This window comes from Balaenoptera physalus (assembly GCF_965194825.1).
Source record: "Balaenoptera physalus genome assembly, chromosome: 1".
NCBI classification, from domain to species: Eukaryota; Metazoa; Chordata; class Mammalia; order Artiodactyla; family Balaenopteridae; genus Balaenoptera; species Balaenoptera physalus.
In genome coordinates, this window is record NC_138882.1 from 151,009,758 (window position 1) to 151,023,560 (window position 13,803).

At 37.9% G+C, this 13,803-nt stretch overlaps 1 protein-coding gene across 17 annotated transcripts in view; it reads left to right on the forward strand.

Moving 5' to 3' along the window:
* The first annotated feature begins 81 nt into the window (after positions 1–81).
* The window catches only part of IFT25 (intraflagellar transport 25), a 39,758-nt gene continuing 26,036 nt past the window's right edge, over positions 82–13,803 (forward strand). For 3 of the 17 annotated variants that reach the window (XM_082431013.1, XM_082431017.1, XM_082431001.1), the window contains exon 1: positions 536–688. Coding sequence is in view for 2 of the 17 variants with exons in the window: in XM_082431001.1 (XP_082287127.1) it covers positions 680–688 (9 nt within the window). In the remaining 15 variants the exon portion in view is untranslated. The other 14 variants (XM_082431008.1, XM_082431009.1, XM_082431014.1 and 11 more) reach the window with 14 other exon arrangements.

The window sequence follows — 13,803 nt, forward strand, 5'->3', positions numbered from 1 at the left end:
CTCTGAGCAGGGAGAGGTGGGGGTTGCGCGTGCGTGCTCGCGCGAGGGCGGGTCCCGTGGGTCTCACAAGCCCCAGGGATCCAGCTTAGCTGGGGGAGGGTAAGCAGCGCGTGTTCAGGCGCTTGCCTAGGGAAAGGCCCTTGGGCGGGGCTGCGGAGCTCAGCCCGCGCACTAAGGAAGAGCACGGGGGCGTGGTCTGGGGGCGGAACCTGAGGGAGACTGGGCGCGTAGATCCGGGAGTACAGCTGTGCGCGACCGGGATCTCGGAGGAGGCTGAGCGGGAGAGGGGCGGAGCTGGGAACCGGCGCGCCGCGCAGGGTGGGGCGGGACGGGGCAGAGCCTGTGGGTGGGGTGGAGCGAAGAGCCGGGAGTAGGATTTGAGCGCCCGCGAACTCCGCGGAGGCCTGCGGGAAGGGAAGGGAAGGGGGCGGTAGGGAGAACCCGAGGCCCGACAATCAGCGCGTTTGGAGCTAACCGGTGGCCCAGGCGAGCAGGGTGGTTCGGCGGGCTCGGCTGGCACGGGGGAGGTGGGAGCCTGGCTAGGCGAGGCCGACGGAGTTGGGGGGATGCTGGTGGAGGAGAGAGAGAGCGAGCGTGGCTGGGGGTGTGAGGAGACGCGCGGCGCGGAGGCGGACGGTGGGCGGGCGCTGAGGTGACCGGGATGGTGGAAGACTGACGCATGACGCAGGTCTGTGCACTCCCCGGAGTCCTAGAGACACTAGTGCCATCCCACGAACTTTCTGGAAGCCAGAAATAATGTTTTGACCCCCAAAAGGGAAAATCAGTTCCAAATAGAAATTAATAAAGTATCCAAATGTAACCTATTAACTGGAACGTAACCCACATACTTAAGAATTATATTTGATGTAGGATGTGGGTTCATATAATATATTTTATGTAATTTGGGGCCGGGCGTCCAAAAGTATGTTTAGGGCCCTTGGAGCTCTTGAAATGGTCTTGAACTGAGTAGAAGCGTTTGGGACGGAGGTGAAAGGGTGTTGTCAGGGCTGGTTGCCTTTCAAGTGATACCAAGCTGTAGGCCCTGGCCCTGGGGAGGCAGAGGATGGCCGTTTTCTATTTACACAAAAGTTCCCAGTGGATGATGTTATGGGAAAGGGTTTGAGGAGTCTGATTCTAAGAGTACCAGACGCAAGGGGTACTCTTTCCTGACCACAGGAAGAAAGTGAACTGAAGGCTTGGCGCAGAAAGCTTTTCAGAAAGAAAGGTTACGTGAACTGGAGGTGAAAGGGTTGGGTAAGTGGCACTGGGTTTAGAGGAGGATAAGGCATCAGGGAAGTCCAGGGTCAGGGAGTTTTAAAAATGCAAAGGATGGCACCCCAGAGTACACCACCTTTGATGAGCTGAGGCCCTGTGTGAACACGTGTGAGTTAAGTAAGGCATCCCAGGATGGGGGGTTAGATTACATCCTGAACCTGCATTTTGGAGTTAAGGAAGCAACATATATGTTGAGTTGTTTTATGGGTTTCTTCGGGATTGGTGTGCCTCTTTCGCATTAAGTGCAACAAAGGAACCTTAAAGTGAACCCAAATTCTGCCACTTCTTACTTGTTATTTAAATAATTCCACCCAACACAGGAAAAAGGAAGGGTATTGGTGGCTATAGGATGTATGAAATGAATTTTGTATTAAAGTACATGTTTGCTTCCTTCAGACAACTTAGGTGGTAAGAATGTGACGTAAGAAAAGAACTGAACATTTGGAGAATACACTCTCTTCTTTATTTATCTACTACACGTCAATGCTAGATATATTTCCCTAAAACATATTACTTTTTTAAAGCAAATTCTCTCCTTAAGTCTCCAACCCCCACATAATTATTTGTTTTGGGGGACTGTGCTGTGCAGTGTGGAATATTTAGGAGCATCATGAAATGCCCACTAGATGCCAATAGAATCACCCCCCCACCCCCAGTATGACAGCCAAACTGGCTCTAGACATTGACAAATGTCCCCTGGGGGGCTGAATCACCCCCAGTCCAATTCAGAACTACTGGACTACAGGCTAAAGCCTACCATCTTTACCTGGCTTTCAAGTTTTTTCATTATCTGTTCCTAATCTACCTTTCCTAGAATTTCATTCAGGCTAAAAGAACCCCAGTGCAAGAATTCTTTCTCTGGTTCCCTCCGTAGCTTATCACCTAGTCTTCTTGGACACTTTCAGGGATGGAAAAGATTAAAAATCTTTACTTTGCTGGAAAGTTCTTACATATATGATGTCTTCCTGCTTACAGTTTGTATTTGTTGAGTCCAGTTCAAATCCTTTTTCCATTTGTGAAGACTTGTGATATTAAAACTTGTAGTCACATTTCTCTCACTAAATTATCTCTTCTTGAAACGATATTCTTTCAACTCCCTCCATGTAACATAGTTTATAGATCATCATGAACTTTCTGTTCTCCTCTGAACAATATCAAGCCTGACAATGTCCTACTTAAATTATACTACCTAGAACTGAACACAGTATTCTAGATGTGGATCACACTATTTGCACATAACAAATTATTAGTTTCATGTTTGTCCATTCTCCCTGACTCTGAGCTTAAAGGCAAAAACCAACTCTTACGTCACCATCTTTGTCTTAGGTTTACATAGTCAAAGATTACTGCGTGGTGTCTTTGCATTACTAGCACAGTGCCTGGCCCTTAGTTGGTTTTCAAAGATTTTGGTAGAATGTAGTTCCTTCTTAGCTACATTAATGTAATTTAAAATAACATTCCTTTACCTTTGGGGGCAGATATAGTACACTCTTGCCTTATAGTGACTTTGCAATCAACTAATCCTCTACATGTTATAGATGAAAGGTTGGCAAATTTTTTATCTAATAAAAAAGATAGATAATAAATATCTTAGGTTTTATGAGCCTTATAGTCTGTCACGGCTATTCTGCTCTGTCACTATAGCACAAAAGTAGCCATAGACAATATATAAATGAATGAGTGTGGCCATTTCTAATAAAACTATTCATGGACACTGAACTGTGAATTTCATATTTCACATAATGTTCATGTGCCACAAAATATTTTGACTTTGAAAAAATATTTTAAAATGTAAAAGACGTTCTTAGTTTATGGGCCATACAAAAACAGGTGTCAGGGTAGGTTTGGCTCACAGGCAGTAGTTTGCCAGTCCCTGATCTAGGCCGTTCCTTGATTTTTTAAGTCTGAGATATATTAAATATCTTATTCATTGCAACCTATCTTTCCAGCTTGCTCAGATCTTTTTGTGTGCTAATTCTTTCATCCAGCATATTAGCTGACATCACAACTTTGTATCATCTGCAAAACTGATAAACATATTTTTTCCATCCTTAATTAACAATAATCTTGAATGGGATAAGGATAAAGGTCTTCCGTAGTTCATTTTGTTCCATTAATCACCATTCTTTGAGTACTACCATTCCAAGAATTATAAATATCTACCTAAAGTACTGCCTATCACCCATCCCATATTTATTCATCTCATCCACAGGTTGTCTTGGGATGCTTTGTCTGAAGTTTTGTTGAAATGTTCAGAAATATCCCTAATAGTTAGTAACTCTGTCAAGCAAACAAAAAGAAATATGTAGGTTTGGTATAACTTGTGAATTAATGGTACTGTTGCTTTCCAATTTTACTACTTTCTTGTTTAGATTTTCATAGCCATCCTTTTAATAATAATGAAATTTAGTAATTTTAGAATTTTGTTGAAAATTCACATCCAAGTACATCAGTCTCTATTTCCAGGAATTCACCGTATTTTTTTGTCTTCAAACTAAATGTTAACAGTGTTCATATAACACCTGTTCTCTGGTATCAGTAGTATTAAAAGCTGTAATAAGATTGGCAAGAAAAAAGGCAAAATAACAACATATTAGAATATATGCTTTTTTCTTGACCACTGCTTTTAACATTTGACCAATCTTACCACAGCTTTTAACACTATCAATACTAGATTTTAAAAATCTAGAAAATGCACTTTGTGCCAATAAATATAAAAACTAGGAAGAAAGAATTTTCTCAAAATACAGATTTCAAAATTGACTCAAGAAAGTGTAGAAAACCTGAAAAGAACTATTGAATTGAAAATAGTCAAAAATCTACGTACAAACACTTTACTAGGCTTATAGGATCCAATAACCCAGCAAATAGAAAAATAAGGGAAGCTCTCCAACTTCTTTATGTTTGGGGTACAGTCTAAATTCCAAATCCAGACATGGACTAAATAACAACAAAAAAAATTATAGGCTAATTTCACTTAGAAATATATTTGCAAAATTTCTAAAAATAATAGCAAACTGAATCCAACTATGGATAAAAATACCAATACACCTTGGCTGTGTAGATAGAGTTTATGCTGCGAACTGGGGATGCTATAACAGAAAATCTTGATTTAATTTATCACATTAACAACCTGTAGAAACATCTATATGATCACCTTAGGAAATGTTAGAAGAGCATTTGATAAAATTCAACGTTCATTTGTGCTTAAAAAAAAAAAAGCTAACAAACTAAAAAGAAGGGAATTTCTATAACCCAATGAATAGTGTCTAACAAAACCTTCAGTGAGCATCACATTTAATGGTGAAATGTTAGAAATACTCCTTGTATGGTAAAGAATAAGATTTTTTAAAAAATAATGTTATTTTTTTGAAGCTCTCATTTATAGTAGCAATGGAAATGATGAGGTATCTAAGACTGAATCTAATGAAAGAGGTGAAGATATGTTTGTAGAAAACTAAAACAATTTAAGGACTTAAAAGAAGTCTTAAATTAATGAAAAGATACTCCAGATCCATGGATTTGAAAACTCATTATCATAAACATGTCACTTCTCTCCTAATTAATCTATAATGGAATTGAATTATAATAACATCTCAGAAAATGTTTTAATATAATTTAACAAAACTATAATAATCAAGTATAAAGCATAAACCAAAAAATTTTTGAAAATTAAGTAGGGGAATTTACCTTACCAGATATTAAGATTTATTCTATCTTATTCTATCCTTTTACTTTCATATTTAGAGTGTGTCTCTTGAAAAGAGTACTTAGTTTTGTTTTTTTTTCTTCAGTCTTATAATGTTTAGTTTACTAACATTTAATGGAATAATCTGTGTGTTTGTACTTAAATCTGTCTTCTGGCTATTTATTTTCAATTTGTCCTATCTGTCTTAATTCTTCTTTTCTTCCTTTTCTACCTTCTTTCAAATTTACCATGTATTTTATGGTATTCCATTTTTTCCTCTCTGTTGGCCTCCTTCCTATAACTTTATGTTTTTTAGCGGTTGCTTTATCCTAAGTCTACGATTATAACATGTATCCTTACTGTTTTTTTTCTTAACATCTTTATTGCAGTATAATTGCTTTACAATGGTGTGTTAGTTTCTGCTTTATAACAAAGTGAATCAGCTATACATATATATATATCCCCATATCTCCTCCCTCTTGCGTCTCCCTCCCACCCTCCCTATCTCACCCCTCTAGGTGGTCACAGAGCACTGAGCTGATCTCCCTGTGCTATGTGGCTGCTTCCTACTAGCTATCTATTTTACATTTGGTAGTATATATAAGTCCATGCCACTCTCTCACTTTGTCCCAGCTTACCCTTCCCCCTCCCCGTGTCCTCAAGTGCATTCTCTACGTCTGTGTCTTAATTCCTGTCCTGCTCCTAGGTTCATCAGAACCATTTTTTTTTAGATTCCATATATATGTGTTAGCATACGGTATTTGTTTTTCTGACTTACTTCACTGTATGACAGACTCTAAGTCCATTCACCTCTCTACAAATAACTCAGCTTCGTTTCTTTTTATGGCTGAGTAATATTCCATTGTATATATGTGCCACATCTTCTTTATCCATTCATCTGTCGATGGACGCTTAGGTTGCTTCCATGTCCTGGCTATTGTAAATAGAGCTGCAGTGAGCATTGTGGTACATGACTCTTTATGGTTTCCTCAGGGTGTATGCCCAGTAGTGGGATTGCTGGGTCATATAGTAGTTCTATTTTTAGTTTTTTAAGGAACCTCCATACTGTTCTCCATAGTGCCTGTATCAATTTACATTCCCACCAACAGTGCAAGAGGGTTCCCATTTCTGCACACACTCTCCAGCATTTATTGTTTGAAGATTTTTTGATGATGACCATTCTGACTGGTGTGAGGTGATGCCTCATTGTAGTTTCGATTTGCATTCCTGTAATGATTAGTGATGTTGAACATCCTTTCATGTGTTTGTTGGCAGTCTGGATATCTTCTTTGGAGAAATGTCTGTTTAGGTCTTCTGCCCATTTTTGGATTGGGTTGTTTGTTTTTTTGATATTGAGCTGCATGGGCTGCTTATATATTTTGGAGATTAATCCTTTGTCAGTTGCTTCGTTTGCAAGTATTTTCTCCTATTCTGAGGGTTGTCTTTTCATCCTGTTTATGTTTTCCTTTGCTGTGCAAAAGCTTTTAAGTTTCATTAGGTCCCATTTGTTTATTTTTGTTTTTATTTCCATTTCTCTAGGGGGTGGGTCAAAAAGGATCTTGCTGTGCTTTATGTCATAGAGTGTTCTGCCTATGTTTTCCTCTAAGAGTTTTACACTTAGGTCTTTAATCCATTTTGAGGTTATCTTTCTGTGTGGTGTTAGGAAGTGTTCTAATTTCATTCTTTTACATGTAGCTGTACAGTTTTCCCAGCACCACTTGTTGAAGAGGCTGTCTTTACTCCACTGTATACTCTTGCTTCCTTTATCAAAGATAAGGTGACCATATGTGCGTGGGCTTATCTCTGGGCTTTCTATCCTGTTCCATTGATCTTATATTTCTGTTTTTGTGCCAGTACCATACTGTCTTGATTACTGTAGCTTTGTAGTGTAGTCTGAAGTCCGGACGTCTGATTCTTCCAGCTCCGTTTTTCTTTCTCAAGATTGTTTTGGCTATTTGGGGTCTTTTGTGTTTCCATACAAATTGTGCAACTTTTTGTTCTAGTTCTGTGAAAAACGCCATTGGTAGTTTGATAGGGATTGCATTGAATCTGTAGATTGCTTTGGGTAGTATAGTCATTTTTACAATGTTGATTCTTCCAATCCAAGAACATAGTATATGTCTCCATCTGTTTGTATCATCTTTAATTTCTTTCATCAGTGTCTTACAGTTTTCTGCATAGAGGTCTTTTGTCTCCTTAGGTAGGTTTATTCCTAGGTATTTTATTCTTTTTGTTGCAGTGGTAAATGGGAGTGTTTCCTTAATTTCTCTTTCAGATTTTTCATCATTAGTATATAGGAATGCAAGAGATTTCTGTGCATTAATTTTGTATCCTGCTACTCTACCAAATTCATTGATTAGCTCTAGTAGTTTTCTGGTAGCATCTTTAGGATTCTCTATGTGTAGTATCATGTCATCTGCAAACAGTGACAGTTTTACTTCTTTTCTGATTTGGATTCCTTTTATTTTTTTTTCTTTGATTGCTGTGGCTAAAACTTCCTAAACTATGTTGAATAATAGTGGTGAGAGTGGGCAACCTTGTCTTGCTCCTGATCTTAGTGGAAATGGTTTCAGTTTTTCACCTTTGAGAACAATGTTGGCTGTGGGTTTGTCATATATGGCCTTTATTGTGTTGAGGTAGGTTCCCTCTTTGCCTACTTTCTGGAGAGTTTTTATCATAAATGGGTGTTGAATTTTGTCAAACGCTTTTTCTGCATCTATTGAGATTATCATATGGTTTTTATCCTTCAATTTGTTAACATGGTGCATCACATTGATTGATTTGTGTATATTGAAGAATCCTTGCATTCCTGGGATAAATCCCACTTGATCATGGTGTATGATCCTTTTAATGTGCTGTTGGATTCTGTTTGCTAGTATTTTGTTGAGAATTTTTGCATCTGTTTATCAGAGATATTGGCCTGTAGTTTTCTTTTTTTGTGACATCTTTGTCTGGTTTTGGTATCAGGGTGATAGTGACCTCATAGAATGAGTTTGGAGTGTTCCTCCCTCTGCTATATTTTGGAAGAGTTTGAGAAGGGTAGGTGTTAGCTCTTCTCTAAATGTTTGATAGAATTCGCCTGTGAAGTCATCTGGTCCTGAGCTTTTGTTTGTTGGAAGATTTTTAATCACAGTTTCAATTTCAGTGCTTGTGATTGGTCTGTTTATATTTTCTATTTCTTCCTGGTTCAGTCTCAGAAGGTTGTGCATTTCTAAGAATTTGTCCATTTCTTCCAGATTGTCCATTTTATTGGCATATAGTTGCTTGTAGTAATCTCTTATGATCCTTTGTATTTCTGCAGTGTCAGTGGTTACTTCTCCTTTTTCATTTCTAGTTCTGTTGATTTGAGTCTTCTCCCTTTTTTTCTTGATGAGTCTGGCTAATGGTTTATCAATTTTGTTTATCTTCTCAAAGAACCAGCTTTTAGTTTTATTGATATTTGCTATTGTTTCCTTCATTTCTTTTTCATTTATTTCTGATCTGATCTTTATGATTTCTTTCCTTCTGCCAACTTTGGGGGTTTTTTGTTCTTCTTTCTCTAATTGCTTTAGGTATAAGGTTAGGTTGTTTACTTGAGATGTTTCTTGTTTCCTGAGGTAGGCTTTTATAGCTTTAAACTTCCCTTTTAGAACTGCTTTTGCTGCATCCCATAGGTTTTGGGTCATCGTGTTTTCATTGTCATTTGTTTCTAGGTATTTTTTGATTTCCTCTTTGATTTCTTCAGTGATCTCTTGGTTATTTAGTAATGTATTGTTTAGCCTCCATGTGTTTGTATTTTTTACAGTTTTTTTCCTGTAATTGATATTTAGTCTCAGAGCGTTGTCGTCAGAAAAGATGCTTGATACAATTTCAATTTTGTTAAATTTACCAAGGCTTGATTTGTGACCCAAGATATGATTTATCCTGGAGAATGTTCCATGAGCACTTGAGAAGAAAGTGTATTCTGTTGTTTTTGGATGGAATGTCCTATAAATATCAGTTAAGTCCATCTTGTTTAATGTGTCATTTAATGCTTGTGTTTCTTTATTTATTTTCATTTTGGATGATCTGTCCTTTGGTGAAAGAGGGGGGTTAAAGTCCCCTACTATTATTGTGTTACTGTCAATTTCCCCTTTTATGGCTGTTAGCATTTGCCTTATGTATTGAGGTGCTCCTATATTGGGTGCATAAATATTTATAATTGTTATGTTTACTTCTTGGATTGATCCCTTGATCATTATGTAGTGTCTTTACTTATCTTTTGTAACAGTCTTTATTTTAAAGTCTATTTTATCTGCTATGAGTATTGCTACTCCAGCTTTCTTGTGATTTCCATTCACATGGAATATCTTTTTCCATCCCCTCACTTTCAGTCTGCATGTGTCCCTAGGTCTGAAGTGGGTCTCTTGTAGACAGCATATGTACAGGTCTTGTTTTTGTATCCATTCAGCCAGTCTGTGTCTTTTGGTTGGAGCATTTAATCCATTTACATTTAAGGTAATTATCGATATGTATGTTCCTATTACCACTTTCTTAATTGTTTTGGGTTTGTTTTTATAGGTCTTTTCCTTCTCTTGTGTTTCCCACCTAGAGAAGTTCCTTTATTATTTGTTGTAAAGCTGGTTTGGTGGAGCTGAATTCTCTTAACTTATGCTTATCTGTAAAGGTTTTAATTTTTCCGGCGAATCTGAATGAGATCCTTGCTGGGTAGAGTAATCTTCGTTGTAGGTTTTTCCCTTTCATCACTTTAAATATGTCCTGCCACTCCCTTCTGGCTGCAGAGTTTCTGCGGAAAAATCAGCTGTTAACCTTATGGGGATTCCCTTGTATGTCATTTGTTGCTCTTCCCTTGCTGCTTTTAATATTTTTTCTTTGTATTTAATTTTTGATAGTTTGATTAGTATGTGTCTTGGCATGTTTCTCTTTGGGTTTATCTTATATGGGACTCTCTGTGCTTCCTGGACTTGGGTGACTATTTCCTTTCCCATGTTAGGGAAGTTTTTGACTGTAATCTCTTCAAATATTTTCTCAGACTTTTCTTTTTCTCTTCTTCTGCTGGGACCCCTATATTTCGAATGTCGGTGTATTTAATGTTGTCCCAGAGGTCTCTGAGATTGTCCTCAATTCTTTTCATTCTTTTTTCTGTTTTCTGCTCCCTGGCAGTTATTTCCACCATTTTATCTTCCAGCTCACTTATCTGTTCTTCTGCCTCAGTTATTCTCTTATTGATTCCTTCTAGAGTATTTTTAATATCAGTAATTGTGTTGTTCATCACTGTTTGTTTTCCCTTTACTTCTCCTAGATCCTTGTTAAATGTTTCTTGTATTTTCTCCATTGTGTTTCTGAGATTTTGGATCGTCTTTACTATCATCACTCTGAATTCATTTTCAGGTTGCCTATTTTGTCTTCATTTATTTGGTGTTGTAGGTTTTTACCTTGCTCCTTCGTCTGTAATGTATTTTTCTGTCGTTCCATTTTTTTTTGTTTTCTTGATGGGTGGTGCTTGTATTCCTGTCTTACTGGTTGTTTGGCCTGAGACATCCAGCACTGGAGTTTGCAGGCAGTTGGATAGAGCTGGGTCTTGGTGCTGAGATGAAGACCTCCGGGAGGCCTCACTACGATTGATATTCCCTGGGGTCTGAGGTTCTCTGTTAGTCTAGCGGTTTGGACTCGGAGCTCCCACCACAGGAGCTTGGGCCCGACCTCCGGCCTGGGGACCAAGATCCTGCAAGCCAGTCGCTGGGGGTTCCTCCCGTCCCCTTAGGTGTCCGTGATCCCCCACCGGTGCCTGGTAGGTGCCCTAGATGTGAGGAGACATGAATTCCGTATCCTCCTAGTACGCCATCTTGATTCCGCCCCATCCTTACTATCTTACTCTACTTTGAATTAATAGCATATCACTTCATGTTCAACATAAGAACTTTACACAAGTACTTCACAGAAAGCAGTGTCATTTACTTTTCTATTGCGTTTTGTGTTATTATTATATTTATTACTTCTACATCTATTAAATTTCTACCATTCATTAATATTGTTTTCACTTTAGTCAGTAGTCTTTTTTTTTTTTTCCTTTTGGCCATGCCATGCAACATGTGGGGTCTTAGTTCCCTGACCAGGGATCAAACCTGTGCCCCCTGCAGTGGAAGTGCAGAGTGTTAACCACTGGACTGCCAGGGAAGTCCCCTACTCAGTAGTCTCTTAAAGAAATTTTAAGAATATTGTTTTATGTTAGCAATATATTTGCCATCTCCAGTGCTCTTCATTCCTTCCTACAGATCCAGGATTCAACTTGGAATCATATCCAGCCTAAAGTACTTCATTTAATATTTTTTGTACTGTGGGTCTACTGGTAACAAATACTTTCTGGTTTTTTTGTCTTTATTTTGCCTTCATCTTTTTTTTTGGCTGCGTTGGGTCTTCGTTGCTGCATGCGGGTTTTCACTAGTTGCGGCAAGCAGGGGCTACTCTTTGTTGCAGTGCACGGGCTTCTCGTTGCAGTGGCTTCTCGTTGCAGAGCATGGGCTCTAGGCGCACGGGCTCAGTAGTTGTGGCACTCAGGCCCTAGAGTGCGCGGGCTTCAGTAGTTGCGGCTCACGGACTCTAGGGCATGTGGGCTTCATTAGTTGTGGCTCATGGGCTCTAGAGCGCAGGCTCAGTAGTTGTGGCACACGGCCTTAGTTGCTCCATGGACATGGGATCTTCCTGGACCAGGGATCGAACCCATGTGCCCTGCACTGGCAGGCAGATTCTTAACCACTGCACCACCAGGGAAGTCCCTGCCTTCACTTTTAAAGGATATTTTTGCTGGGTATAGGATTCTATTTTTTTTTTCAGCACGTCAAGGATGTCATTCCTTTTTCTTTTGGCTTCCACTGTTAATGATAAGTCAGTTTTAATTCTTCTTGCTTTCCTGCATATAAGGTGTTTTTTCCTTGACTGCTTTTAACTTTTTCTCTTTTCTTTAATTTTCAACAATTGACTAAGGTGTGCCTAGGTGGGATCTTCTTTGTACTTATGCAACTTATGGTTCACTAAACTTCTTGGATCTGTCGGTTTATGTCTTTCATAGATTTTGGAAATTTTTCAGCCATATCTCCTTAAATTATTCTTCTATATTATTCTCTTTCTCCTCTCCTTTTGAGATTCTAATTACATGTATTTCAGACTAGTTTGATATTGTTTCACAGGTATATGATGCTCTGTTATTTTCATTTTTTTCCCCTCTGTTTCATTTTGGATTATTTCTATTGACCTATCTTTAAACTCACTGACCTTTTCTTGTGCTGTGTCCAATCTGATGTTAAACCCATCTAATGAATTCTTTATTTCAGATATGGTATTTTTCAGTTCTAGAATTTCCACTGTGTTCTTTTTTATAGTTTCCATTTCTCTGCTAAAATTCCCTTTCTGTTCACCCATTTTGTCCATCTTTTCACTGAATTCTCTGATCAATTTATAATTCCAGCACCTGGGTCATCTGTAGATTTGCTTCAAATGACTTTTTTTTAAGTTCTTAATTTTTAAAAAGTTTTTATTTTTAAATTTTTTATTGAAGTATAGTTTCTCTACAATATTATCTTAATTTCAGGTGTACAATATAGTGATTCAGTATTTTTACGGATTATACTCTGCTAAAAGTTATTAAAAGATAATGGTTATAATTCCTTGTGCTATTCAGATGACTTTGCATGTTCGACATTGTGTTTAAAAGAACAGTAGACACTGAAGTAGATAATGTATTTTTTCCCAGAGAGAACACACCATTTTCTTTGTCTGGTAGCTAGGATAAGGGGCAGATCATTTCAGTCCAACTAGGGGTTATGCTGGGATTGTACCGAGTTGTAGTTTTATTTAAATTGTTTAAGTTTACCTCTGATTTCACATATTTGAGAGTGAGATCAGTTCCTTCCTTCATCAGGGCTTTGGGATCTAAGTACCCAAGGCCATAGAAATCTTTCTTTGCTTTTTAGCTCACACCCAGTTTCCTGTGAAGCTCCACTTAGGGGTTGATTTCCTTGATCTGATTAAGAGTTGAGCTGGGTGGGGACTGGGTTACTTAGTTGCACTTCAACTCTGCTATACATAACAACATGGATAAATCTCAAACACATAATGATGAGTGAAAGAAGCCAGATACAAATGAGTACAAACTGTATGATTTCCATGTACATAAAGTTCAGGTGAAATTAATCTGCAGCATTAGAAATAAGAACCACGCTACCTTTGGGAAGGAGAAAGGGGTAGTGATGAGGAGGGGGCATAAGAAGGGCTTGTCTCAAATGCTGGTGATGTTCTGTCTCTTTACCTGGGTGGTGGTTACCTGGGTGTGTTTACTTTGTGAAAATCTATTGCACCATATACTTAACGATTTGTGTTCTTTTCTCTATGTGTGTTATAGTTCAAAAACAAAAAAGAAAGTGTGTATGGTGGGGGAGGAGCTCTTGCACAAAAAAACAAAGTTAAAAAGAAAAATCTAGCTATAGAATAGAAGATATTTGCAATTCTATAACAAAGGACTTATATCCAGGATATTTTTTTTTTAAAGTAATAACTAGGATTATTACTTATAACATTATACCAGAACATATAAGATTTTTAGCAATTTCATGTAATGTCTGAAACATTTATATTAACATATTTCCATCATATTTCCATACAAATACAAATATAAGATTTTTAGAAATTTCATGTAATGTCTGAAACATTTATATTAACATATTTCCATACATATTTCCATACAAATACAAATAAAAGATTTTTAGGAATTTCATGTAATGTCTGAAACATTTATATTAACATATTTCCATACAAATAACCCAATGAAAGTTTAGTATTAGTTGTTTTGTTTGTTTTTTTATACT